The sequence below is a fragment of the Melanostigma gelatinosum genome (genome assembly GCF_949748355.1).
Source record: "Melanostigma gelatinosum genome assembly, chromosome: 15".
NCBI classification, from domain to species: Eukaryota; Metazoa; Chordata; class Actinopteri; order Perciformes; family Zoarcidae; genus Melanostigma; species Melanostigma gelatinosum.
In genome coordinates this window covers 18,396,215-18,420,241 of record NC_136648.1, presented here as the reverse complement: position 1 = coordinate 18,420,241, position 24,027 = coordinate 18,396,215, and the positions used below count along the sequence as shown (strand labels likewise).

General features: G+C 41.9%; 2 protein-coding genes across 3 annotated transcripts in view; one reads left to right on the top strand and one right to left on the bottom strand.

Annotated features, from left to right (window-relative positions):
* Window positions 1-19: 19 nt before the first annotated feature.
* LOC306789065 (WD repeat-containing protein 48) lies at window positions 20-7,963 on the bottom strand. Of its 2 annotated transcripts, none has more exons than XM_079284837.1 (18): window positions 7,907-7,963; window positions 7,118-7,258; window positions 6,903-6,981; window positions 6,563-6,775; window positions 6,060-6,148; window positions 5,639-5,740; window positions 5,325-5,549; window positions 4,902-4,976; window positions 4,522-4,624; window positions 4,339-4,436; window positions 3,505-3,612; window positions 3,285-3,381; window positions 3,065-3,160; window positions 2,756-2,861; window positions 2,511-2,598; window positions 1,832-1,908; window positions 1,553-1,745; window positions 20-1,427 (listed from the first exon to the last, which is right to left on the bottom strand). In XM_079284837.1, the coding sequence occupies exons 1-18, from the start codon at window positions 7,952-7,954 to the stop codon at window positions 1,332-1,334; spliced, it is 2,034 nt and encodes a 677-aa protein (XP_079140963.1). In that variant the 5' UTR covers window positions 7,955-7,963; the 3' UTR covers window positions 20-1,331. The 2 variants fall into 2 exon arrangements, with proteins under 2 accessions (XP_079140963.1, XP_079140962.1); XM_079284836.1 differs by having other exon boundaries at window positions 6,903-6,978; window positions 7,907-7,962.
* Window positions 7,964-15,166: 7,203 nt separating this feature from the next.
* The window catches only part of LOC306788890 (sodium channel protein type 2 subunit alpha-like), a gene marked incomplete at both ends in the record, with an annotated part of 28,363 nt that continues 19,502 nt past the window's right edge, over window positions 15,167-24,027 (top strand). The window contains 8 exons of the mRNA XM_079284573.1: window positions 15,167-15,433; window positions 16,882-17,033; window positions 18,104-18,184; window positions 19,461-19,589; window positions 20,646-20,737; window positions 20,826-21,068; window positions 21,199-21,262; window positions 23,601-23,742. Of these exons, the coding sequence (XP_079140699.1) occupies window positions 15,167-15,433; window positions 16,882-17,033; window positions 18,104-18,184; window positions 19,461-19,589; window positions 20,646-20,737; window positions 20,826-21,068; window positions 21,199-21,262; window positions 23,601-23,742 (1,170 nt within the window). The remainder of the gene's footprint in view (window positions 15,434-16,881; window positions 17,034-18,103; window positions 18,185-19,460; window positions 19,590-20,645; window positions 20,738-20,825; window positions 21,069-21,198; window positions 21,263-23,600; window positions 23,743-24,027) is intronic.

Genomic DNA, 24,027 nt, shown 5'->3' with positions numbered 1-24,027 from the left:
TTTATAATTCCCATAAATCTATCAGTTAAACCATTCCAATTTATTTCTTTGAATGCCTAAAATATACATATTTCACAAATTATTACAACAAGGGATATTGCAGTGTTATGGCCCAATTATGGTACCCATCATGTTTTAGAGCGATGCGTCCCCACTGTGGCGTTACACTCACACTCCTGGCTAAATTATCTGCGGAAAATTTACAATGAAAATATCTGTTGATCAGCGTGGTGACACACCGCGAGAGGAATGTGTGTGTGCGCCTGTTTATTTGACTTGAATTCCCCAGTGTTCAGAAATTCTCCTTCCTCTTTATTCATGTTTCATTGAACTATTAAATCTAAATGAAATATACATTAGGAACAGCCCTCACTGTCATCAAAGTCACCAGTCATGACTCAAGCACAGAGCGGGTAAGCATGATTTATTATTAAAGATATATACCTTTATATATAATTTCCAGATTGCTAAAATGACTTGGACGACTACTAACATTCTTAAAGAGTAAAATGCAATTTCTGGCTTGTATTGAACACAACAAATGCAATTTTTAACATCCAAGTCAAATTTACCTTCATGACTATGAATGTGTCCTGGGAAAAAAATATATAATAACTTGGTTTTGAAGTTAACTGTACAACGAAATAAAACTGCTGCAAAAGAAAACAAAGCCACTTAAATTGAGAATACATATATTTACAAAACAAAGAGCATTCGGACCCATTGAGGACAGCACAGCTAAAAATAAATGATGAAGACGAGTGCTTCCGTCAATGAGGTTCAAGCTCTGCGATAATTAGATGTCTGAGTTACGTTCAAGTTAAGATGACAGCAGGACAGAGGAGCGGGACGCTACCCACAGACCAAGAGTAACCCTACACTGCTGCTGCGCCGAGACGGGCGTGGAGTGTTTGTAGAACACGGACAGTTTCTGGAATGTACTAGAACAAAAACAGTCTACTACATCCATGTGTGTGTACACACACACGCTCAGACACAAACATGTACTGTAACTTCATTAATTAAACCCCAATCAGAAGGAAAGAACAAACAGAGCAGTCGGATAAATAACAAAAAGGTGAGTGCTGGAGAAGAGAGTCCTTTCTTCAATCTGTAAAAGAAAAGAAAGACAGAAACTACGGACCACTTCTCTCCCAGGTGTCTCTTGGCTGCTCCGGCCTGTTCTGGTCAGTTGGTCCTCACAATTCTTACTGGGTTCTCACTGATACTGCGACTCCTGACCACACAATGGGGTTTAGGGTACTACATGTCAGAGGTGGGTGGTGATTGGCAAATGATGAAGAGAGTTCCTGTTTTAAAAATTTGAATTTTCACGTGGACTTCTGCCTATAGTGAAGCGTCAAGTCCCCTCCGCTCTTCCAGATAAAATGTTTAACTGTTCGCAGGTCCATGTTGGGATCCAGAACCTGGTTGGAAGATTAGAAAAATAAAAAATAAACGTTTAATACAATGGTACAATGACATGGGATGCACAAGGGGTGCTCGTGTCATGACGTCGGGGGGGGGGGGGGGGGGGGGGGGGGGGGCTCACCTGGTCTTGACACATGAGTTCGATCTTCTCCTCGGCCAGCATGGCCATGTCCTCCTCCTTCTCCTGCTCCCCCGGCTTATCGTTGGCCGAGGAGCTGGTGGTCTGCGACTCGTTGTCCAGGTTGATGATCTTCTCGTAAACGTGCTCCATCACCTTCCTCACCTGGAGCATGTCGCTGGCCGAGAGGCGATCCCTGCAGAACACACGGCGGGTTAAGTCAGCTCAGTCAGGCGCGCCGGCTTTATCAAAAGGCAACGCGAAAGAAAGACAGACACTCACTTCTTCAGAGTCTTTGCACCGGAGGAAGAATGGGGCTGGAGGTAGAACGGGATTTTGTTGAACTTGGGCATGTTTTTCTGGAAAAGAAGAGGGAAGATAATACACGCAAATCATTATGACGAGCAAACAGTCAGTGCACCACGTGCCGTTTCACAGAGATGCTAAAAAAAAACACAGCGACATAACCTTTCCAGGCGTAAATAACACCACGTATGATACGATGTATGATTGAGTTCCATTTAGCTGCTCCAGTTTCATGGTCCTGATGCTGTGCGTGCTGACTCAGTGAGACACAGAGCCATCGTTAATGTTACGAGTAACACCTGAGCTTTCTCTACTGCAAGTCCAGTCTGCTGTGAGAGAGAACAGTCTATTCACTACTTTAGGAACTAGCTGTATGACATCATTTCACTTCCTCTACAGTAACAGACGTCTTTAACAGCGGAGGAGAGAATGCTTGATAGCATTTTGCTTATGCTTGGCTCAGCCGTTATGATTCCCTGTGTTTTGAAACTGATGGTTTGGCAAACGTGAGCGAGGGTTTGGAACCACCGGTGTAACATGAGCGTTACATATACACATACCAATGTGCGTTCAGTGGACCCACACAAAAAGTAACCACATTGGAATTCAGTCTATTTAACCTGTAATCTAAAGATGGAAATACAGTTGTACTCACGTCTACAGTTATATCAATTACCCACTGTGGAACCGTCTCGTTCAGCAGCATCGATTCAGTCTCTCCACCTGAATCTCTACATAGCAACCTGCAACACAACAAACACATCAGAGGCAATAAATACTGTCAACATTTCTGTCTAAGGCAACTATAAACTGATGAGACAAGCAGACATTACAGCGCACACAGCAGTTTTCAGAGTTAACATTTAACCTGTGCTGATAAGGATGTCAGCGAAACATTACCTGAATAAAGTCCGGCCTCCTGCTTCCCCGAAGATGACTGGCGTGTGTGGCGGCACTTGGAAATATCCATTTCCTTTCTGGACCCTGTTCTCCTGCTCTCCGTTCACTGTGGACACAAGAACACCATCCTACTGTAAGACGCACTGAATGAGGCTTTAGACGCCCGAGACTGACGGCAGCAGGAAATGAAGTTGAGAGTGCAGCCAAGTGGTTGAAAATACAAAGTGGAGCAATGAATACACGCATACTGGTGTTCCCAGAGTTTCGCTGCAGAGGTTTGGATGATTTGGCAGATTAGCGCCTCCTTACCGTGGTTCACCTCGTTCTCTTCCTCGTCCATGGGGTTGATGCGAGTTCTGGGCCAGAACTCCAGCAGAGCCTGGAGCAGCAGTCCACCCAGGTTCACTGAGGAGACGGTGGGACAAAATCCAGTTAGCATGTTAGCAGGGGTGCAATATTATGTTAGCTTCAGTTCTGCATAATTCACCGGCTATGTGTATATAAAATGTGAACAGGTCAGATATCTCACGCTTTGGGTCGGATCCATCAGAGCTTGAAAACCCAGCGTCCTTTGCAGACACCCAGGCAGCGAAGCAGTCGCTCTCGTCCAAAGTGATAGTGAGCATCTGTTGATTAAAAAAGAGAGACTATGAGACCACTGACCAGGCTCTGGGAGTATTTCTGAGTTTAGAAAAGTCACAGCTGCTTACAGATGAAAAGCTTCTTGCATTACCGGGATTGTGACTCACCCCAGTTTTAAGATCAACAGAGAACCAGTTTGGCACGTAGACCATCTTGAAGCGCTTTTTAATCTCTTCATCGAACTCCACTTTCCCCAAGTCTTCACCCTTGCAAGCCTGAAGTAAAAAAAATGCACATGAGGTCTATTCAAACCACAGGAATCAGCAGGTAGGAGTTCACATCAGGCTCATCAGGAGCGGCCTTCTTTAATCTTCATTTCATGGGTAGTCGCTCATCAGGGCAGGTGAGCACCAAACACACCTGACTGTCCTCTTCTAAGTGGGCGGAGGTGTGATTTGTTAGAACACATATTGAACCACTAGATTCACTACTGCCGAGTTTCCTCTGCATGGTACGGCACAGCTCAACTCAAATCACATTTTTGGGGTTTTTTCATTTGCAAAAGTCTTGGATAGTACCCGGTACTTTTTTGGTACAGCGGTCGAGTTTCCAAGCGAGCTGAGCCAATACGATGGAGTTAAAGTACCGCAGACTACTGATTGGTCAGTTAATCGTCATTTGTGTGACAGAGGACATCCTGCCGTCAATAGTGGCTGAGATTTTTTTGGACCAGAATTTTTTTAAATGGCAGCCTGCGAAACTTTGCTTTATGATTGGTTTATTTTGGTTGACGATGAAAGGATTCAGCGGGTGTCTCATTGAAGATGCACTGAGGAGGTACTAGCTGCACTGGAAAACGAAATCGAGAAATGCACCTGGTGCCAAAAGTGACAAGTCGAACCATGCGGTGGAAATGAGGCCTATGTCTTGGGCGAAAGAGCGGCAGACAGAACCACGCTTTAACGCACTTAGAAATAACTTAAGTACAGCGGAGAGTTTACCTTCAGGACATCCCAGAAAGCCACGTTGTTGTTGGTATCTTTGGTGAGTATGTGTCTCTTGTCATTCAGAATGTGGCACTGGATGATACTGGCACCTCCTGCAAACACAACACAGGGTTGTACTTTAAAGAATGTCCAGGAGACCGATGTAGAAAAAGGCTGCCGATAAACAAACATGTTTACCTTTGATGACTTGTTCTGGCTGAGTGCACAGCGGTGTCAGAGGGGTAGTGCAGTCGTTGTCATACTCCCCTGATGACCGGAAGTTGTGCATTCCCTTTAGAGACTGCACGCACACACACCCCATTAAGAGTCAACCCGGATTTTAATAATCGCTTCCCAACTCTCCCTTGCAGCAAAAGCGTCAATTAATGTAATGCAATTATCTTTTGTGTATCACCCACATCGTCAACGAGCTGGTTTAAACTCGTACAGACATGCACAGGGCGATTACTACTGAATAGCATTAGGCGTGGCCGCGCGCGCACGTCCGTCTATACTGCATTCCGTAGTCGTTATGCTGACAGTCGAGCAGTGATCTCAGAGGATTCACGCATGCTTACCCATTTATTAACGGATGACTTGGTGGTGGAGACCCAGATTGCTGGAGGTGGGTCAGCAGATCTGTCCAGTTCCATCTGAGCAAAAGAGAAAGACAGCAAATGGTTGAATGGGTCCAAAAGGTTGGCTATGAGCACAGGAACGACAATACAGTAAAACCTTTTGTACAATAAGCTCCGTCACTGCTAACGAAGCAAAGCTTGGTTTTTTTTAGGTTACAACAGTGAGCAAAGTCACATGTTCTGTAATATGCATGCAACAGAAACAACAAACCGAGGGAAAATGAAAGCACCATTAATCACAAAGTACGACAAACTTTTACAATTAAAAGCAACAGAAAATAACTTTTTAAAACTTGTCTATCAAACACCGTAGTGTGTCACAGAATTGCACCATTTTTTTCAAAGTTAACGTGTGCTCCTTACTTTGAGCACCGGGGCCTTCTCCTCGCAGATGAGCACGCGGATGTCTGGGTTACGCAGGTCAGTGCAGTAGATCTTTTTGTCTCGGCCTCCGGAGTAGACGTGTGTGAAGGCCTCGTTGACCTGCAGGGCCCAGACCCCTTCATCGTGCACCCGGTACGTGGCGATGCACCTCTGCTGGCCGAGGGACCACAGGCGGATGGTCCCGTCGGAGCTGCCGGACAGGCACTGTGGCGAAAAGTACAGCAGGTTCAGATTTTAAAAACGCCTCCGTTAGACAGCTGCCGTCACTGGATATTTCAGACATCTCGACTCACTTGAGTGCCGTCTCGATTCAGCAGCAACGACTTGACGTTGTCCGTGTGACCTTTCAGCTTCATCAGTTTAGCACATGTTCGAGGATCCCACACTCTCAGGACCTGAAGACAGAAAGTAGGAAGTGAAGATGGCACTTCTTTATTACATTGACATGCACAGTAGAACCAGATTACCGGGACCAAACATAGTAAGATAACAATTCAATTAAAGCATTCACGGAGTTTCAAAGTAAGTTTGGAAACTAATGAATTATCACACAGATGTGTGGTCGCCTACAGGAAACATCTTATGAACAGCTCAACAGAAAGGAAGGAAAAATGGCAAGCGTAACATGACAAATGAGATAATCACTGTTTTAATCTACTTTCATTGTACTAATAGTGTGCATGTGTGTGTCGTCCCACTGATGGGAACCCAAACCTTTTCTGTCGATCCAGATACAATGACTGTGCCCATCTGGTTCATAGCCAGACTGTAGATCGAGTCCTTGTTCCCACTGAGTGACGAGGCTGTTGGAGACGGATTATAGTGAGTCCTCATGTACAGAACGTCTCTCAGAAATACACGTCAGACATTACAGAACAATACAAATGCACAATAATCAAAACTACAGTTTGTTTGTACAGGCCAGAAATTGGACAACTTGTCACCCAGAAACAAAAAATGAGGGACGTACGCCTCCGACTTTTACACTCATGATACCCGTACTTGGGCATCGGCCGATACAGAGTACAGACAACACTGGTAATTAATAAGCTGTATTCCTCACTGTGTGGAAGTCGAAACATAAACAGGAGTTTTGACTGTATAATGTATGTAAAACTACATTTGAATTGGCTGGTTTGTCCCTGTTGTCACAGATATCCGATCCAGCTATTTGAGTCATCGCACCAATATACAACTTCCCTACAAGCAATACTCACTGGTTACAGTGTTGTTGGAAGCAGTGAGTGCCGTCAGTGTGTTCACATCCCAAAGAAAGATCTGCCGGTCGAGACCTGCTGATGCCACAAGCTCCTTGTCCTTAGCGTAAGCCAGAGCCTTCACATAGTCCTTGTGTGTTCGTAACGTTGACATACAGAAGCCTTTATGCGCGTTCCATACTTTGACGGTTGTGTCTGATGAGGCAGATATCACTGAAAATACAAGACAGTGAAAGTGGATCAGATAAAGTCAGCCAGAACAGTAGAATTAAACGGGCCGTATTAGATGCTGAACAATGCCTAAACTCTAAATAACATAACAGATAGCAATCACACTCACGTGTTTTTCCATTGCAACAGAGAACTATGTCATTAACCCAGTCCGTATGATGCTCCATCGAGGCAATGTACGGGTCCTGCTGCAAAGAAACAGAAGAGAAATTAAGACACTTACACTATACATAATCAGGAAACAATATGCATGTGACCGCACAGCTGCCTGGTCACATTCTGAGTGTATATTTTAATAAAGATTAAGAATCTAAGAAGCCGTACTTTATGCTGGTAGACACTCCATATCCGGATGATAGAGTCTCTTCCAGCCGTGAAGAGCCGGTTCAACGCAGGGTCAAGCTGGAGTGCATTCACCCCATTCCGATTGTACTTCTCCACCTCATCTCTAATGACATAGGACACCTGGAACACAAAGAGGAGCGTGAGCACTGAGGTCAGACTCTGTTTTCCCCCACAACACACCCACTAGCTCGTGCACCTTCCGAGGTCCAATCATTGCAAGGACATGCCGAGTTAGCGACGGAAATATATAGCCATGCTAAATGACACATATATTTGGAAATTGATAAATATCAAGTAATATTAACAATGGACAAATTCAGTACTTATAGGTAACTTTGATTTGGTAGCAATGTGCACAGGCGCGGTGCACGATGGAACCAGCGAGACACGTACGTTATCCCAGCAATTAGACAGAGCCCAGACACAGTGTAGCTAAGCTGCCGTCAACGCTGTGACAGCATAAAATGCAGCGTAGACATTGTATTAATCATTTGAGTTCATTAACGAGCTTGATAGTAGTGTTGAAACGGATTTAACGCGTACTTCTGCGACAACTGCTTCGAAGAACATGTTATCGCTTGGACGCCAGCGTTGGCAGAAGACGCCAAAGACTAACGGAAGCTAAGCTAGCTCGGTTAGCCGGCTTGAGTCATGACTCATAAGAGCAGCGCTGCCTTTAGCAGGCCGTTTTTGCTGTGCGTCAAGTATCCGTGAAGCACTTTTTAAAGCTTCCACACACTTAGCACCAATGAAACTATTAAAATGTACCTGTACTTTTCTCCGCCCAGCAGCATTTTGCCTGTGATGCGTGGCCATCTTGCATGTTGACAGTCAATTCATGTGACGCTACATCGGAAAAAAGGAAAACATATGCACCTGAGCTTTATGGGTAATGTGGTTTTCACACTGTCTCCTAGTTTCACTGCAGGAAGGGTCTCTAGTTAGATCAGAGGATAACTACTCATATAGTCTCCCTCAACACATGGATGTGCAATACGAATGTTGACCCAGTGTTCAACCTCATTAACACTGTGTGCCTCGTTGTAACCTTCCCTGTCAGTTCTGAAAAAGTACATCATGAGTCATGAGTCAAAATCAAGTGCTGCCAATTTATTTCCCAACATAAAAACGTACAAATGTTTTTTAAGTCCATATTAACACTGCTTGTTGTATTTCATTGTTGAAGAAATACAGAGTCCCAGTGGCACAATGGGTCTCCAAATAGGCCACTAGCATCTGTCTAAAATGTGTACATTTGTAAATGCTGATATTCCCAATCCGTCCTGTCTTTGGTTGGTAAAGAGAACAAATCTCCCTGACTATGAAAAGGTTGACTCATAGAAAGTCCACCGTTGGCCACTAGAGTAAGACACCAAAACTGGAGTCGTGGGCCGCAGCGCCTGGTCATCCAAAACCACCACCAGTCAGCCCATTGGATACACAGTAAAGAAATGCTGACAGCTTGTGTTAAACAATATCCCTTTGCGGTTCATTCAAGGGCCACAGGTTTTGATTCCAAATCGAGTTGTTGACAGTGAAATCGCTTGCTGTAAGTCTTGCTTATTAGCACATGCTGCCTAATTCGTCAAATGTCAAACCTGGTGTAAATGCAACATGGAATATCCTATTCTGTAATATAAGTCAAAAGAAGTTCAGATACTTTCAGAAAACAATATGTCATCCATGTCACAGACACAATGCTGACATTAGGTTACTTATAATGTTTGTAGATAAGCGATAACAATAGCCCATAACTGCACAGAGTGCTTCTTTCACCGTGTCCCTTGTGTTTTTTTTGCGATTTGGTGGAGTGGAAAAAGTGCCCGCTCTCCTACTATATCTCTGGCCTATTTGAGTGGGACATGGAGGAGCGTAATCCCCCGCATCCTCCCTCCCTCGTGCTCTTGCTCAAGGGCAAATCGAGGTGCTCATCTCCCGCCGCAGCGCAGCTGCTGAAGACAGCGCAGCATCCTCTCCACGCTCGTCGGGCTCGGGACCTTTCCTCTGTGGGATGAATGCTGAAGAGCCACTCGGATGGAAGGACAGAGGGCAACCTGCACGTCGCACCTGTGGCATGGTTCAAAAATGGTCCAACATAAGGTGACTAGACGACTGGCGCTGGTCTAGAGCTCAGTTTTCTGCGACAAACCTTTGGATTGTGGTGATAATACGCACTTTTTTTCGGTCCTGTTGGATTGGAGTTTTGGTCCGTCATGAAGAACGACCCTTGACGGCAAGACATGGATTTTGCGCGGAGAGTTTGGCTTTTCCTTCGTCTAAAACACGAAGAACTCAACTCTGGAAATTATGCTGTAAATCTCAGAGTTTCATATGTAGGTAGCCCTGTAAGGGGTTTCTTTATTTGTATTATTATTTGCAATTAATATTGAGCGTGCATTCATTTTGTGGCCACACAGACAGAAAAGTAAATGTCTTCATAAATGCTGGAAATTATTTGTTAACAATTTGGTCTTCAGCTTTTTCTTCTTTTCCTCCAGTTAAAACGGGTTAATGGGGAACTTCCACACACAATGAAAAAAACAAGTTATCATCATTCCTTCTTTTAAAAACTGGTTTTAGTTTTAATCTATATTTTAAAACAACAACTATAGTTATGTATCATTAAAAATGTATATACCAAGTGCATAAGGCAAAATATCAATTTCATGTTTTCATGTGAGCATTAAAGGCTTACACTTACTTTCATGACCTCTCACTTCTGTGACACATTACATAATGCCATGAGGCACATTTCAGTTCCATTTCCCTCTTTCGGTGACATCTGTCACCTCCATCTTCTTGTCCAAGTGGTGTAACTCATGATTAGTTTTAAGATGTTTTTGGAGTCAAACTCAGCATATATCTGCTGCGTCTCAAGCAGCAGATATCATTAAAGTAATTGTCCTCAATGCATCACCCTCATGATTTCACCGCTGTCTCATTCTGTAGGTCTATACCTTCTGTAACCGACGTATTTAAGCTATCTGATGCAATTACTTTGAAAAGGTTTCTGCAGAAAAAGTAGGTCATCAGTTCAGCCATTGCAGGATCACATGAAGCGCTGAGAGGGCACAGACACGTTGCATGGGCCCAGTATAGAACAGACAATATGTGCAGTCTGACTCCAAGTATGCTGGAATTTGATTTCCAAAAGTTTTAATGTTGTTTTGTTTGTTTTTTTGTTGTCATGCACAAGTAATCAGATTGTTTAACTTGACGGTAAACCTTCTGTCAATAATTCCACATATGGCACGTGTTTTTACAACATACATGAATCAAGAGTCTTGAACAAGAAAGAAAAAAAAAATCTGAACAAACTTTAAACAACTAATTTAAAACATACAATCTGTTGAAACCATCAACAAACCTTTATCGACCAATGTCAACAAAACAGTCCGAAATTAAACCCCTTATTTGAGATAATATAATAAATGTAAATGGAGGGAAGAAATAAATCCTTGATGTGATATCCTTCTGTCCTGAAATGAGCTTTTGAGGGATTGAACCCCATGAATCCAGAGAACCACAAAACCCAGATATTAGAGTAAAAGCAACAGAAAAACACGACATTCACAACAACATTTTTTGTTTAATTAATAGTTTGCATACATATACTTTATTATATTTGGCAAATAGTTTAAGTCATGCAGTGTTGTACATATTACATAATGACCATAATGACAACGAGGTGATCACACTTGGTCTATTTCAAAGACACAATCAGTTATATTAAATGCGTAACAGAATACATGTTTTCAGGCACTTCAAATATTAAGAAGAAAATTTGGCAAAAATGCTCTAATCAGAAAATTTAAAGTGCATTTTTAAATTCAAATAAAATATATAAAACTCAATTTGAATAGCTTTACATGATAATCAGTGACCAAAGTAACAGAACACGTATCACCATTTATATGACCCACTGTTGATAACTTATGTGAGAACATTCTTAAGAGTGTCAAAGTGTGGTCAGCTGATCTGGTCGCCCCTCTGCAGTGTCCATGTAACAGTATTTGATGACTTGGAATTAAAGCTGATAGAAATAGATGTGAAGACAGAGCAAAGCTTCTGGTACAGTCCAGTTAATAATAATAATAATAATAGTGAGAGTAACAGATGAGGAAAAATGGCACGCTGGAGCACAGAGTCGATGTTGTTCTAGCATCATTTCAGGGAGGCAGCGTATATTTGATATGAAATCATGATCTCTTGTTGTGTCCACACATTTCAAATGGTTACAGTCTATGAGAGTTTGAGCTGGATATTTGCCAGAGAGACTGAACCTCACACAACAACAAAATGACAAAGTATCTCAAAGCTGAAAGGAGTTGAAGTGACGTGACGTGATTCATTCGTTTGTCCACCAGAGAGCACTGACAAGTGGTTCTTTACACTGGAACATTTTAGTGTGCACACAAAACATGAAGGGATCCGTATTGATTGTTTGTTTGATTATTCGTTCGTTTATGTTGAGAAATTGCTTGTGGCCAATAGTTTAAGTCATGACAGTTCACTACAGGTTCACTACACATCACTTCAGTTATTGTTCAGCTCTCCTTTGTGAGAATTTTAAACAGTAACATTGCACAACACATGTCAGGCATGTGTGTGTGTGTGTGTGTGTGTGTGTGTGTGTGTGTGTGTGTGTGTGTGTGTGTGTGTGTGTGTGTGTGTGTGTGTGTGTGTGTGTGTGTGTGCGTGCGTGCCAGTCCACTGCTCCGCTCTACTTTAAATCTAATTATCATAATTATATTGCAGTGATGATGAGCATATCACATCTGGCTGTTATGGGAATTAAATTTCATTCAACTAAAATACTTGTATTTAGTATGTAAATCTAACCAGTGCACAGAGGCAGATATTTTCTCTCTTTGACTTGAGAACAATATTATTCACATGTACTTTGATTACGTTGTGCGCTACAGAGTAGAGGTCATTGTCATCTTCTAACTGGTGTGTAGTGTTTGTTACCGTTCAAAGAAGACATGCTGTGACTGTGTTTCTCTGGAGGATACATCACGTCCTGACAGAAATAGACTTTATCTGCGCTATGACGTTGCAGATGGACCTTAACCTATTTATTTTGATAGTGAATGGGAAAGCGCCGGATTCAGTATGTATGAGATGAGCTGATCTGAGATTTACCTGGGCCAAATAAGCAGATCATGTGAAAGCAGATAACTAGCGTCTGGCTGGACGTGTGAGGGGATCAATGCATTTCAGGACGGGAGGAGATGGAGAACTCGCAGAGCTTAGTCAATATGAAAAGGACACAATTGTATTTCTCTGTCAAAAGGGCAACAGAGAAATGTAATCCTGTCTTTAGAAAGCTTTTCCAGTTGTTAAAATATCAGCCTCTGTCTCCGGCTAAAATAAGGGAATGATCTTTTAGTAAAAAGGTTTTCTAGTATTGTCTGTATTTAGACAGTGGCTTTGGTCTCTGATCAGATTACTTGCCAACTCCACTTATTCTTTATTTAAGTCCAGAGGAACTAAATTTGCCAATAAGAAAAAAGGAAATTAAGATTTTAGACATTCGCAGGTAATATTTCAAGCTATTCAAATTATATTTAGTAACGTCTCTGGTACAAATAATCATTCATTTGTTTTTTGCTACAGCCAGAGTGTGACATTATTAACATTATTAACAGGGTAGTAAACTGGAAAGGCACTAGAAAGCTCTTTTGTACTGAAGAAAATGCATCACTACCAGTTTGTGAAGTCAAGTTTCAGGAGAACTGTCTGACTGAATCATAATCTTTGTAGAACAGATGTTTTTTGGAACCCTGGTCCAACAGAGTCGACTGGACTCTACTGTTCCCCGTAGCTCTTTGCAGCGTCTTTCAGCTTGGGGTTTTGGTTCTATGTCCCGCAACTTAACAAATTCTGCAGCTAAAAAAAGCTCAGAAAAACCAACTGTATGCACTGCCCAACACCATACAGCAGACAGATACGTTTAGCAACTAGCTGGCAAACATATCGGGTCATTTAGAAGCTCGGGAGGAGCCAGAAGTTTCTCCCAGGGGGTTGAGACCAAAACAGAGCTAAACGTTCAATTCAATTTTCGACCCACATGTGTATGCTTGTCTAAAACAAGTCGGCTGAATGTGTAGATAGACAATTGAAAGATACACATTCCCTAATAGCAACGTATCTTGTAAGATCAGAATGTAACAATTATGATTTCAACAGCCTGCACTTTAAAGGTGCAATATCCGAGATTTCATTGGCCCCCACATGGCTCTCAACATGTCGAAGGGAGCCGGTGGCTCATAGCTAATTGTGCTAACAGCGCTAACAGTGCAAACTACGGCGAAAAGTGTTGACATTAACAGTGTTTACCTGAGGGGGAACGGGGGGTGCTGTGCGTCGGGCGGGACGGCATTATCAGCAGTGCAGAGTTGCGGCTAACTTTTCACGGTACACAGTTTAGTCTGGAAGACATTTTTGGCTTCTAGGAGTGCGTTTTGGGTTGCTGGCAGGTCGATGTCCAGGCCCAGGCAGGCAAACAGCAAGTGGCCTCCATTCCTAAATCAGTGCTGGTGAAAACCTCTGGTCAGAGCTGCAGACCGTGGTCTTAATCCCTCTGACTGACAACTATGGCTGCCCTAGTTTGACAGAGGCAGTTGGATAACAGGGAGCTGCTGTTGGTCAGCTGTAAGGTGAAAATATTTATATCATGTGCCTGGTCCTCCCTGAGTACCATCCACCAATCAGAAAATCAGAGGCAATGTAACGATTAAAGCCTTTATATATTGCAAAAACACATTGTTAGTAAACAAGAAGGGTTTCAGTGACGGAGACATACCTGTGTTTCTGTATTTCCTGTTGTTTGATTGCTGTGGTTAATGTGTTACAGTGTTTTCAGTTTTTACAGAACAACCTTTATATTATAAATACTTGTTTAATCATTCTGATGTTATGCGTTTGTGTTTGTAGGGAAATGAGACAATCTCTAAAGTGCAATATGCTCTCTCCTTGTTCCTCCGTTGTGGTCTCCACCTGCTCCTGAGGAACGTGTTTAGCGATTTAGCTTCTAAATATCCCGCCATGTTCACAAACTAGCTCCTAATATTGTCCGTCTGCTGTTTGGTGCTGAGCATGTACAGTGGGGTTTTTAAAGCTTTTTTGCTGATTATTGCTGCGGCTGGATATGAAGCTGATGAGAGCCGTGAAGCTTCGCCACAAACAGCTAAAAGCTCAACAAAACCAGAACAATGAGCTGAACGACGCTACGACGCTCCGGGGAGCTGATGGGAAATGCAGAGTCGGGCGGTAATTCTCTGTCGTCACTACGAGCAACCTCTCTTGACATTATACACATCTTATGATCCACATAGAAATATTGATTAAAGCAGCTTTCAGACTGAAAATATGCCAACTAAAAAGAAACTGGCTTATTTACGTGGCGACAGAGAAAGTGTCAGTGAGTTGGAGTGTACGTTCAGACAGAAGGCAAAAATCCAGAGTAAAGTGGAGGAAAACGTTCAGCACTGGAGATGCAAGGGAGGCATGTCAAGGGCTCAACTCCACGATTGACAGATCCTGACCCTGCATCTTTTGCTGAGCCGCTTAACATTTTCGACAGAAAGTTCAACAGATCATCACTCCAAGAAGACTGGAACCAGCAGTCCCAGTCCCTCACGTATGCCGGTCACAGAGGAGAGGAGGAACGAGGTTTCCACCTTGTTCAGAGTAAATCCAAACAAAGCCCTCGGGCCCAGACAAGCTCAAAGGCAGAGTGCTTTCTCACCTGGGTGATGTCATGACCCAGCTCTGTCAGCAGCTCCTTGACTCCAAGGAGGCCATGTGTAGGAGCCCTATGTGCACACGTTCGCTAGATCTATGTATGCTTGTATTGAATGAAGTGCCACATCCAAGAAGCCATGTTGTTCACAAACTGTCTCATAAGAGTGATTTATATTTGGACGATTCTCACCCACCTTCCTCCATCTCTCCCCCCCCCCCCCGACTTCCCCGCCCCGTAGCTGTAAGTAAATTCTAGTACAGCAGAATCAGGATGAAAAGATGGCAACCATACTGTTACCAACGGGTCCTGATGGCTTGCGGCAGTTCACTCGCGAATCCATGGCTGCGCTGGAGCAGCGGATTGCGCAGGAGCAGGCCAAGAACGTCAAGGACTGCCATGAGGCTCACAGGACCGCAGAGTCACCCAAACCCAGGCTCGACCTGGAGGCAGGCAAGCAGCTGCCGCGCATCTTCGGTGACATCCCTACAGAACTTGTCGGGGTGCCACTGGAAGACATTGATCCGTTTTACTACAAGAACCAGAGGGTGAGAGCTTCTTACAAGGCTGTGTGTGTGGGTGTGTGTGTGTGTGTGTGTTTTTGTTGGGTGGCTAAACGATGGTGGTCGTGTTTATGTTGTCTGCAATTTCAACTATCTATTCACAAAGCAGAAAGGGCTTCATTTCTGTTTGTTTTTTTACATTTAAAATTTAGCCAAATTACTTAAATAGGACGTTGTGAGGAGATCAGCCACATTTTACATCATTTCAACAGACATCTGATCGGAACATGTCAGTTCAAAGCCACAACAACAGCTTTAAGTCCACCTATATGAAGGTGTTGTATGGGCCAATGAACCTCTTCTGTTCCTACTGGCTAAAAGGTCCCTTCCTAACATGCTTCCATCTGAAGTGATTGGGGATGAAATCCACAGTCGTCGTGCTGTGCAAAAATATCACAAAGTGTAGCTGAAGTTATTATGAGGCTTCAGCGGTCTGAGGTAATCATATGAAAGTCCTGGTCTTTGTTTCCACTGTTTCCTTAGAGAGACATATACGTAACACAAAAAGGAAATTTGCTCATAAAAAGGCTGTAACTTTGGAAGAGACCAGTTTTGTTTGACTAACTCGTACAGTTGAAGACTCATAGTACCTTCAGCTAAACTTTGGAATACATTTTCACGCAGAGCACTACGAAGGGATCTCTGTATGAACAGGAGGAAAGAGTCAGCAAAAACGTACACATGGGCACCTGACTAAGACAGACTTAAGAAAAACCTGTGACTGAAGATTAATCATTGGCATTAGAGTATCGTCAGTGATGCTGCTATTTTTCTGATACACTATAAATGATCAACAAAGTTGTCCTCTGGACTCCGATATGTCAGTGATCCTCCTGAACAGAATCCTCCTGAATTTAGGATACCAGAGCGGCTACGTCTTTTGTGGACGCAGAAATAAGATCAGCAAGTTTTGACATGCAGAGGGCCGCTTATGGGGAGATGAAAAAAAAAAGGACGTGGCAGTCATTCTCAGGGTCTCTTTGTTTTGGCATGTGATGCGCTGCTGGATGGGAGGATTATCCAAAGACGGAAAAAAATATTTAAATAAAAGCCACATCTGTTGGGGAAAGGTTCTGCCCCGCTTTGGAGTTGGTCCATTATCTCAACTGGCCCCGCAGGCTGCGTGTGTATGTGCACTCGCAGCTTTCTTGGAGGCAGACGTGCTTGCGGGGGAAGTTAACACCGATGGTGGACTCGACACTGCTGTTATATGATCATCGGCTGCAGGGTAAAGAAAACCGCTGAACTGCGTTTCTCTGCAGAACTGGACAGAAAGGATTCTGTACATGATGGGAAAACTTGTTTGGGAAAATGCATTTACATCCTGATGACTTGTTACAATTTGTTTTGATCACAGAAGTTAAGCAATGATATTTGGAAAATTAGATATTTCTCACTGCTGATTTCTGTTTTCTTTCTGTTTTCTTTTACAGACTTTTATAGTACTCAACAAAGGGAAGGTCATCTTCAGATTCAGTGCCACATCTGCAGTTTACATATTTAGTCCATTACACTTCATCAGATCAATCGCCATAAAAATTTTAGTCCATTCATATCCTTTTCTTGATTACCCAGAGCCTGTTGTGTCTCTTCCTGCCTCGGACATGTCAAATAATCATGTAACTGTTTGATTTTCTGTGAGACCATATTACCCGTCACTTTAATTAGTTTGATATTAATGACATTTGTGATAAAGTGCTGGTGGTTGAACGCCCTAATTGGCTTTAAAATGATATAAAGTGATATAAGGATATATTCATAGCCTTATATGATAACATGAAGATCAGACTGCTGAGAACACACCACAGTGAAACGTTTCCACCTAAATGATAATTTTATGCCGTAAAGAGAGATTCCACTTCTTGCATCTCATCCTGGCAGATAAGCCAATTACTAATATTTACTGATTTCCACCCGAAGCTTTCTGTTGAATTTTTTCATAGTCCCATTTTTGAAAGAGCTTTGTAATGGTCCTCTCTGGCATTGCAAAGCAAATCCCCTCATATCCCTCTTTTAATCTCCGAAATAAAATAAGAGCAAGGAGATTTGACATCATGTGACAGCTGCCTATTAGTTCTCAGATAGCCGATTTGTACTTTACATGTTCCTCTGGATTTCCTCTGTGTTATTGATGACAAATCATCTGTTGATCAAATCATATTTTATATCACATCTTTTAACTGTTATTGATTGTTAAATCACAAGTGAAACTGGCATCATGTTCTGAACTGCATTTGAAGAGCCCTATTGGGGGGAAAACTGTTTTTCATCATCTTAGTATGTAATATAAATGTATTTGAGATCATTTAGATTATTAAGAGAAACTAGTTACTCTTTAGATGATTATTCTAATGACTTTCTATTGATTTGATTGTGATAGATTTTTATTTTTATTTCAGCAGCTGACTGATCCTTTGTTATTGTTGCCATTTTGCTTCATTCATCCATAAGAGAGAATGATACAGCTCTTACTTAAAAAGCCCATAACCTGCATTTACTGTATTTCTACTACCGTTGTCGCACACAGTGATGGTTTATTCTAAAGGGTATATTTCATAGGATTACAAGAAACATTGTGTCATACATTGTTGGCTTATTTGACTGTAAGTTACTATTTCACAGTAATTTCCTTAACCTCTATTCCACATTGTTCAGCTTGTTCATAATGTTCACTATATTGACCAACTGTTGCTTCATGGCCATGTCTGATCCGGCACCATGGACAAAGTACCTGGAGTAAGTACACATTTTGTGCTTAAGTTAAAACTTGTGTGTCTTGGACATCATTTGAAACTGTGCTTCATGTTTTTCTAATGTGGAGCTTTGTTGGGATTTGTTGTTTCGTTAGTGATGAGGAATCATGACATGTAAGTATATGATGCAAGTGGTACATACTGTAGTCAGGACGCCCCAACGCATGTTGAAAGAAAGCATGTGGTGTCGAATGAAACTTAAAAAGTCTCTTAAAAGTCTTCAAAAATATTGTGATGTGCATGATGTGGAAGATGTGGCCGAGTTGTCATCATCAGTGGGTCACATGCATTTTTAGCATGCAGCATGCTAATGTTATCTTCATTGATTTCATTTGTTCATCTACTTTTCACCTTTAGACATTCATTTTTAATAGATGTGAAAAGACAAGCGGTTTGTTTCCAAGAGTTAGATGACAATATCAACCATACTCTTATATATACCGGTACTCTTATCTTATATATATATATATATATATATATAAATATATATATATATATATATATATATATATATATATATATATATATATATATATATATATATATATATATATATATATATATATATATATATATATATATATATATATACGTTAAATGTGAAGCTACAGCTAGAAGCTGATTAACTTAGTTGCAAAAACAGAGAAACTTCTAACTTTAGCCTGTCCTATTCCTAAGGTAACAAAATCTGAGACTTCAGGAGCTTCAGACCTTTTGGTATGAAGACTTTGTTCAGACAGAGTGAAGCTAGCTGTTTCCCCTTTTCCAGTCTTTGTGCTAATCTAAGCTAACCAGCGGCTGACCGTAGCTCCATATTTGCTGTTTGACTGCGGCAGACCTGAAGTAAAAGACTGTTTACAAGTACGGAACGAATTGGAATATGAATGAACTGACCACTGGAAAGTCTTCACCGTGTCCATACACTTACATTATTTTGCATATGTTTGTCTTTGTAAACATTGTACAGGTTTTAATGTAGACTGCGATGATATATGTTTAGGCATGCTATTTCCAATCTTGCACACAATCAGTGACATCACTCCTCCATATTAAAAGTTACTATAACGTTAAATCTGCTGCATTCAAAGCATTTGGGTCGGCGTGTTAACACATTTATTTTCCATGCTTTGCCTTTCGGTCCTTGTTGATACGGATAGTGGTTTATGTTAATGCTGAAATGCATTTTGGACTGTAGATCGTTTGCAACATTTGATTCAGAGCTAAATGCATTTACTTTCCCCTCCATGGATTTCTTTCAGGTACACTTTCACTGGCATTTACACTTTCGAGTCGGCGATAAAGATTTTAGCAAGAGGATTCTGTATAATGCCGTTCACCTTCTTGAGAGATCCATGGAACTGGCTGGACTTCAGCGTCATTTCCATGGCGTAAGTAACAGCGTCATTCATGTTTCACTCATATTTCACTTTACATGAGCAGTGGCTTGGACTACATTGTGCAGAAACATCTCCTTAAAAAGTCCACCTCAATTCATAGTTTTTATACTTACTGTAGCAATTTGATTAAGATTAAAAAATATATATTTTTCAGCAATGCCAAAGTGACTGTCTATAATTCCTCAGTCATCCCGAGTAGTGATTTGAAACACCACGACGGTAAGCCTATTGTTGATGTCATAGATCTGTGTGCCATGACTCACTTCCCATAATGCAGGTGGCAGATTAGAGAGGTGACCTCTCGGTGAATTGCCGCAGCGTTGTCTGAGACCAATCATCCTGACAGGAGATTTGCTTTGTTTGAAAACAGCGAGACAAAATCCCTTTAACAGCGCATAAACACGCCGAAAGCTGTCATCACCTTCAGCGATTATTTTGTTTTTGATGAATTATGGTTCAGTCATCTGTCATTTCCTCTCACAGGTGATCAACCCATGTGGCAATAAGCATTGTTTTTATATTAACAATGGATCACATGACTACTTGTATATGAAAGGGTTTGCTTGAACCGGCAGAGAATTATTACTCTTCTGCAGCTCCACTCAGCTCTAAGGAGCATTTTAGAGTCTTTCAGCTGGTTGTTTTGGTTTTAGTTCACTCTCACAGCTCTCGTGTTGTTTTGGGCTGAGTTGGTGGAGACCAAAAAGAAGAATGAATATTGCATTCATTAGTTGGATAGAAACTCCAAATGAATGCTGATGCTGCTCCGTATCTGCTGTATGGCGATTGTTTGCTAACACGTTAGCTACATCAACTTATATGCCAGTGTTGTCATTTTTCAATTGTTTATACAGTTCAATCTACATGCATTTAAAGAATAAAACCAAGTTGCTATGCCACTAAAAGGACAACCTCATAATGTTATTTGATTGAAGTGTAACTAAAGACATGATATACAAACCGTTAAGTATGTCTGAAAATGTATTATTATCCCCGGTGATCATACAAATCACTGCAGTTCATAAATCCTATTATATCAAATTCCAGATATCTGACAGAATTTGTAGACCTCGGAAACGTCTCAGCGTTGAGAACCTTCAGAGTACTACGAGCACTGAAAACCATCTCAGTCATCCCAGGTAATCCGAGCACGACACACCAGCAGAAACCCCAATGTGTCCCTGTGTTACCAAACAGTTGATATGCTGTCTCCTCTCCTCCGTCAAGGTCTGAAGACCATCGTCGGCGCTTTGATCCAGTCCGTGAGGAAGCTGGCAGACGTGATGATCCTGACCGTCTTCTGCCTCAGCGTGTTCGCCCTCATCGGCCTGCAGCTCTTCATGGGCCTGCTGCGGCAAAAGTGCATCCGCAGCCTCGCCCACTGCGTCAACTCCTCCTTCAGCCCCAACGCATCCTTCATCTGCAACAACAGAACCTGGAGCTCCAGGGCGGACTTCCTCACCAGTGAAGGTCAGCCAAAAAAAAGAAAGAAGAAATTCAGAGACACATATGAACATGAAGTGAATACTGTCCCTTATCATCAGCATTCAGTGAAGTTAGACAAAAAACTTCTTCAACTTCTTTTCCCTATTTTTTCTAGATAATTTTTACAAAGTTGAAGGAGCAAAGGATGCCTTAATATGCGGATATGGAAGTGATGCAGGGTAAGTGAGTGTTTGTCCTGCTTAATGCTTGTTAATCATCTGCATGATATTACATAATATCTGAATATTTAGCGTCTAATGGCTTTTGATCCCATGTTATGTGTATAATTGAATACAGTAGCTTGAGCATCAGACTTGGTGCAAATAGTTTTTCGCAGAACTGGAAAAGACAGAAACGACAACAGATGACGCGCTTCAGGCTTCACATTCAAATCTGTGACTTCTAGGCGTAATGTATGGAGGAACGATCCCATCAGAGGGAGGGGCGTAGCGTGAGAGAGGCTGTGCACAAGACGACATGTGGTGTGGATAATCACCCCGGCTCCACTGGAACCCTTTACAGAGAAACATGGAGTTGCCAGCTGGAGAGAGGGGGGGAGGGGGGGGGGGGGGTCTTTGGAGATTGCATCATCTCAAAAGCTCTATGACATAATTAGGTCAAACGGAGTGCACCGGATCACTTCAGCATGATATTTCGTTGTTGTTTAGAGGAGATACCGGTCTGAAGTCTTCAAGCAGCACTTGTCCTTGTGATGGAGCGGAGACATTTCCGATTCAGTTTCTAACATCAGAATAAATGTCGACATGCTTATAATACATTTTATCTGTGGACTTTGTTCCTAATCAAAGGCACAGTGTGAAACCTTCCAAATATCGCTACTCAGCCGAGGCACTGAATAATCCTATAAATCCAAATGCTTTTGAAACAAGCAGAACAGGATGACTCAGATTCTGCCCATGCCAGGCCCAGCTCAAGGGTTATAGTGAACTAAATACCCATCTGTGTGAATCTGAAATCCTGCAGCTTCAATAAATGGCTTCCATTAGGTGCTCTTGTTAATGATACAAGATAATGGATGACGGCAAATAACACAAACATGTGATGATATTAGGCTTTAACAGGGACGTTTGGGGCGGAATTATGTTTCTTTTCTTAAATTCTTAAAACAACTCTTAGGTTCTGTATCTTGGTAGATCAACGGCACCCCTAAACAATTCATGGTTCACCCATTTTACTGTGTAACATGATGTGTACAGGCACAGGATTGTTTTTTTCCCGTTTGCTGAAATAACAATAACGGCTTCATTTGCTTGATAAGACATTAAAAGAGCAAAATAGTATTGGTAAACACACAGGCACATTAATACATTCATTAAATACCAAAACATGTTTAGCTTTTTAGTTAAATGATTTATTGTTGTCTATTGTTAAATACATTTTCAAGTTAATATCTTTTATGAATTCATGCATTTCCCTTGGATAGAGATTTTTATTGGCATCAGAGTGCGGTCAACCCTTTAGCTTTAATCTCACTCTGTAACCTCTCCTCCAAAAACACAGGAGCTTAATCTCCCAACAAGTAAAATCTGATTCAGTAATTTGTCCGAGCGAAAAGAGGATACATTTGATGGCATTCAGAGGGATATGATGTCACTAAACGTAAATGAATGATAAAAAATATATATCAAACTCAGGCTATGTTGTAAAATCATGTAAATTGAGTCGTTCTTTTACAATTAAAAACGTCCTTCAATACATTTATTATCATGCGCGCTACTTTGGAATGAATATCAAAAAACATATTACAGCAGGTAGGACATCCAACTAAAAACAACACGATATGCTTTGAAAACCGGTCAACAGTCATTGTAGTCACGAAACAACAGGATATAGTTGATGGGCTGAAATATGCAAAACCAGATTGAGTAAAAGAGGTGAGCGGCAGGTTGGTGACAGGCTGAGCAGCGCAGCAGAGGGAAGGAACGGCCCGACAGGAAGACGTCGCTGGCCTCACGCGGCCTCCTCTGTCCTCACTGCTGCATATTAGTGAGCATTCCTACTGAGCTGGCTGGTTGGTGAGATCTACAGCTGTTGTCACAGCAGCGCTCTGCCGCCCAGCTGTTTCCCAGCCATTCCGAAATTATTCTGCAGTCCAGCTTGTTTTCAGCTGCTGGACTTAAATATTCGCTGTATGCTGCCTGACAATGAAGATCAGAGATGAATGCATGGAAACATTTTTTTGAACTGCAATTTGACATCCATCTGGCTCAGCGTAAGCCCTGTTTGCTGCGGCGCATTTTAGTGCTGCTGCCTGGAGCGAATTTCAAGTGCCCTCTTCAGTTGAAAAGAATGGTGTTGATAGCAGTGTGTGTACTTGCTGACTCATCCGCTTCTCTCCCCTGCGGAATCAAAGGCCACCGGGCTACATGTACGCAGATACGGGAGATGTTTTTAACTCCCCCAGCTGCCACTGGTTGGATTGTGCACCGCCTTTGTTTTATTAGTGTTGTCCCATAATCGTCTGTCTTTTGCCTTTCAACTGTTTGTGCATTACAGGAAGTGTCCAAATGGATTTGACTGCCTAAAAGTAGGGAGGAATCCAAACTATGGCTACACCAGTTTTGATACCTTCGGCTGGGCTTTTCTGGCCCTCTTCCGACTCATGACACAAGACTACTGGGAGAAACTGTTCCACCAGGTGCCATTTTTGAATCTACCAATATTCTGTGTTGGTTTGTGGTGAATTTTAAATATCGTTTGATCCACATAAACATACATACATACAGTAGAAATTCTACTGTATAATACAATAGTTTTGCTCAATCAAATGTCAGATAATGATGATTAAATAAAACACTCTCTATGACGCCCATGTCTATGATGCATAATAAAAAATACTGCGTTATAATACACTGTATTATTATAGATATAAGAATGAGTGAGTACTCAAATGTCAGCAATGACATTATTCAGTGAAATGTTG

What these genes read in the sequence shown, in the direction of transcription:
- LOC306789065 (XM_079284837.1), bottom strand. Translation starts at nt 7,954, where the DNA reads ATGGCCACGCATCACAGGCAAAATGCTGCTGGGCGGAGAAAAGTACAG. An exon ending in AGAAGGCCCCGGTGCTCAAA is followed by an intron (nt 4,977 to 5,324) that starts GTAAGGAGCACA and finishes TCTTTTGCTCAG; the next exon opens with ATGGAACTGGACAGATCTGC. An exon ending in CTTTCTGGGATGTCCTGAAG is followed by an intron (nt 3,613 to 4,338) that starts GTAAACTCTCCG and finishes TTTTTACTTCAG; the next exon opens with GCTTGCAAGGGTGAAGACTT.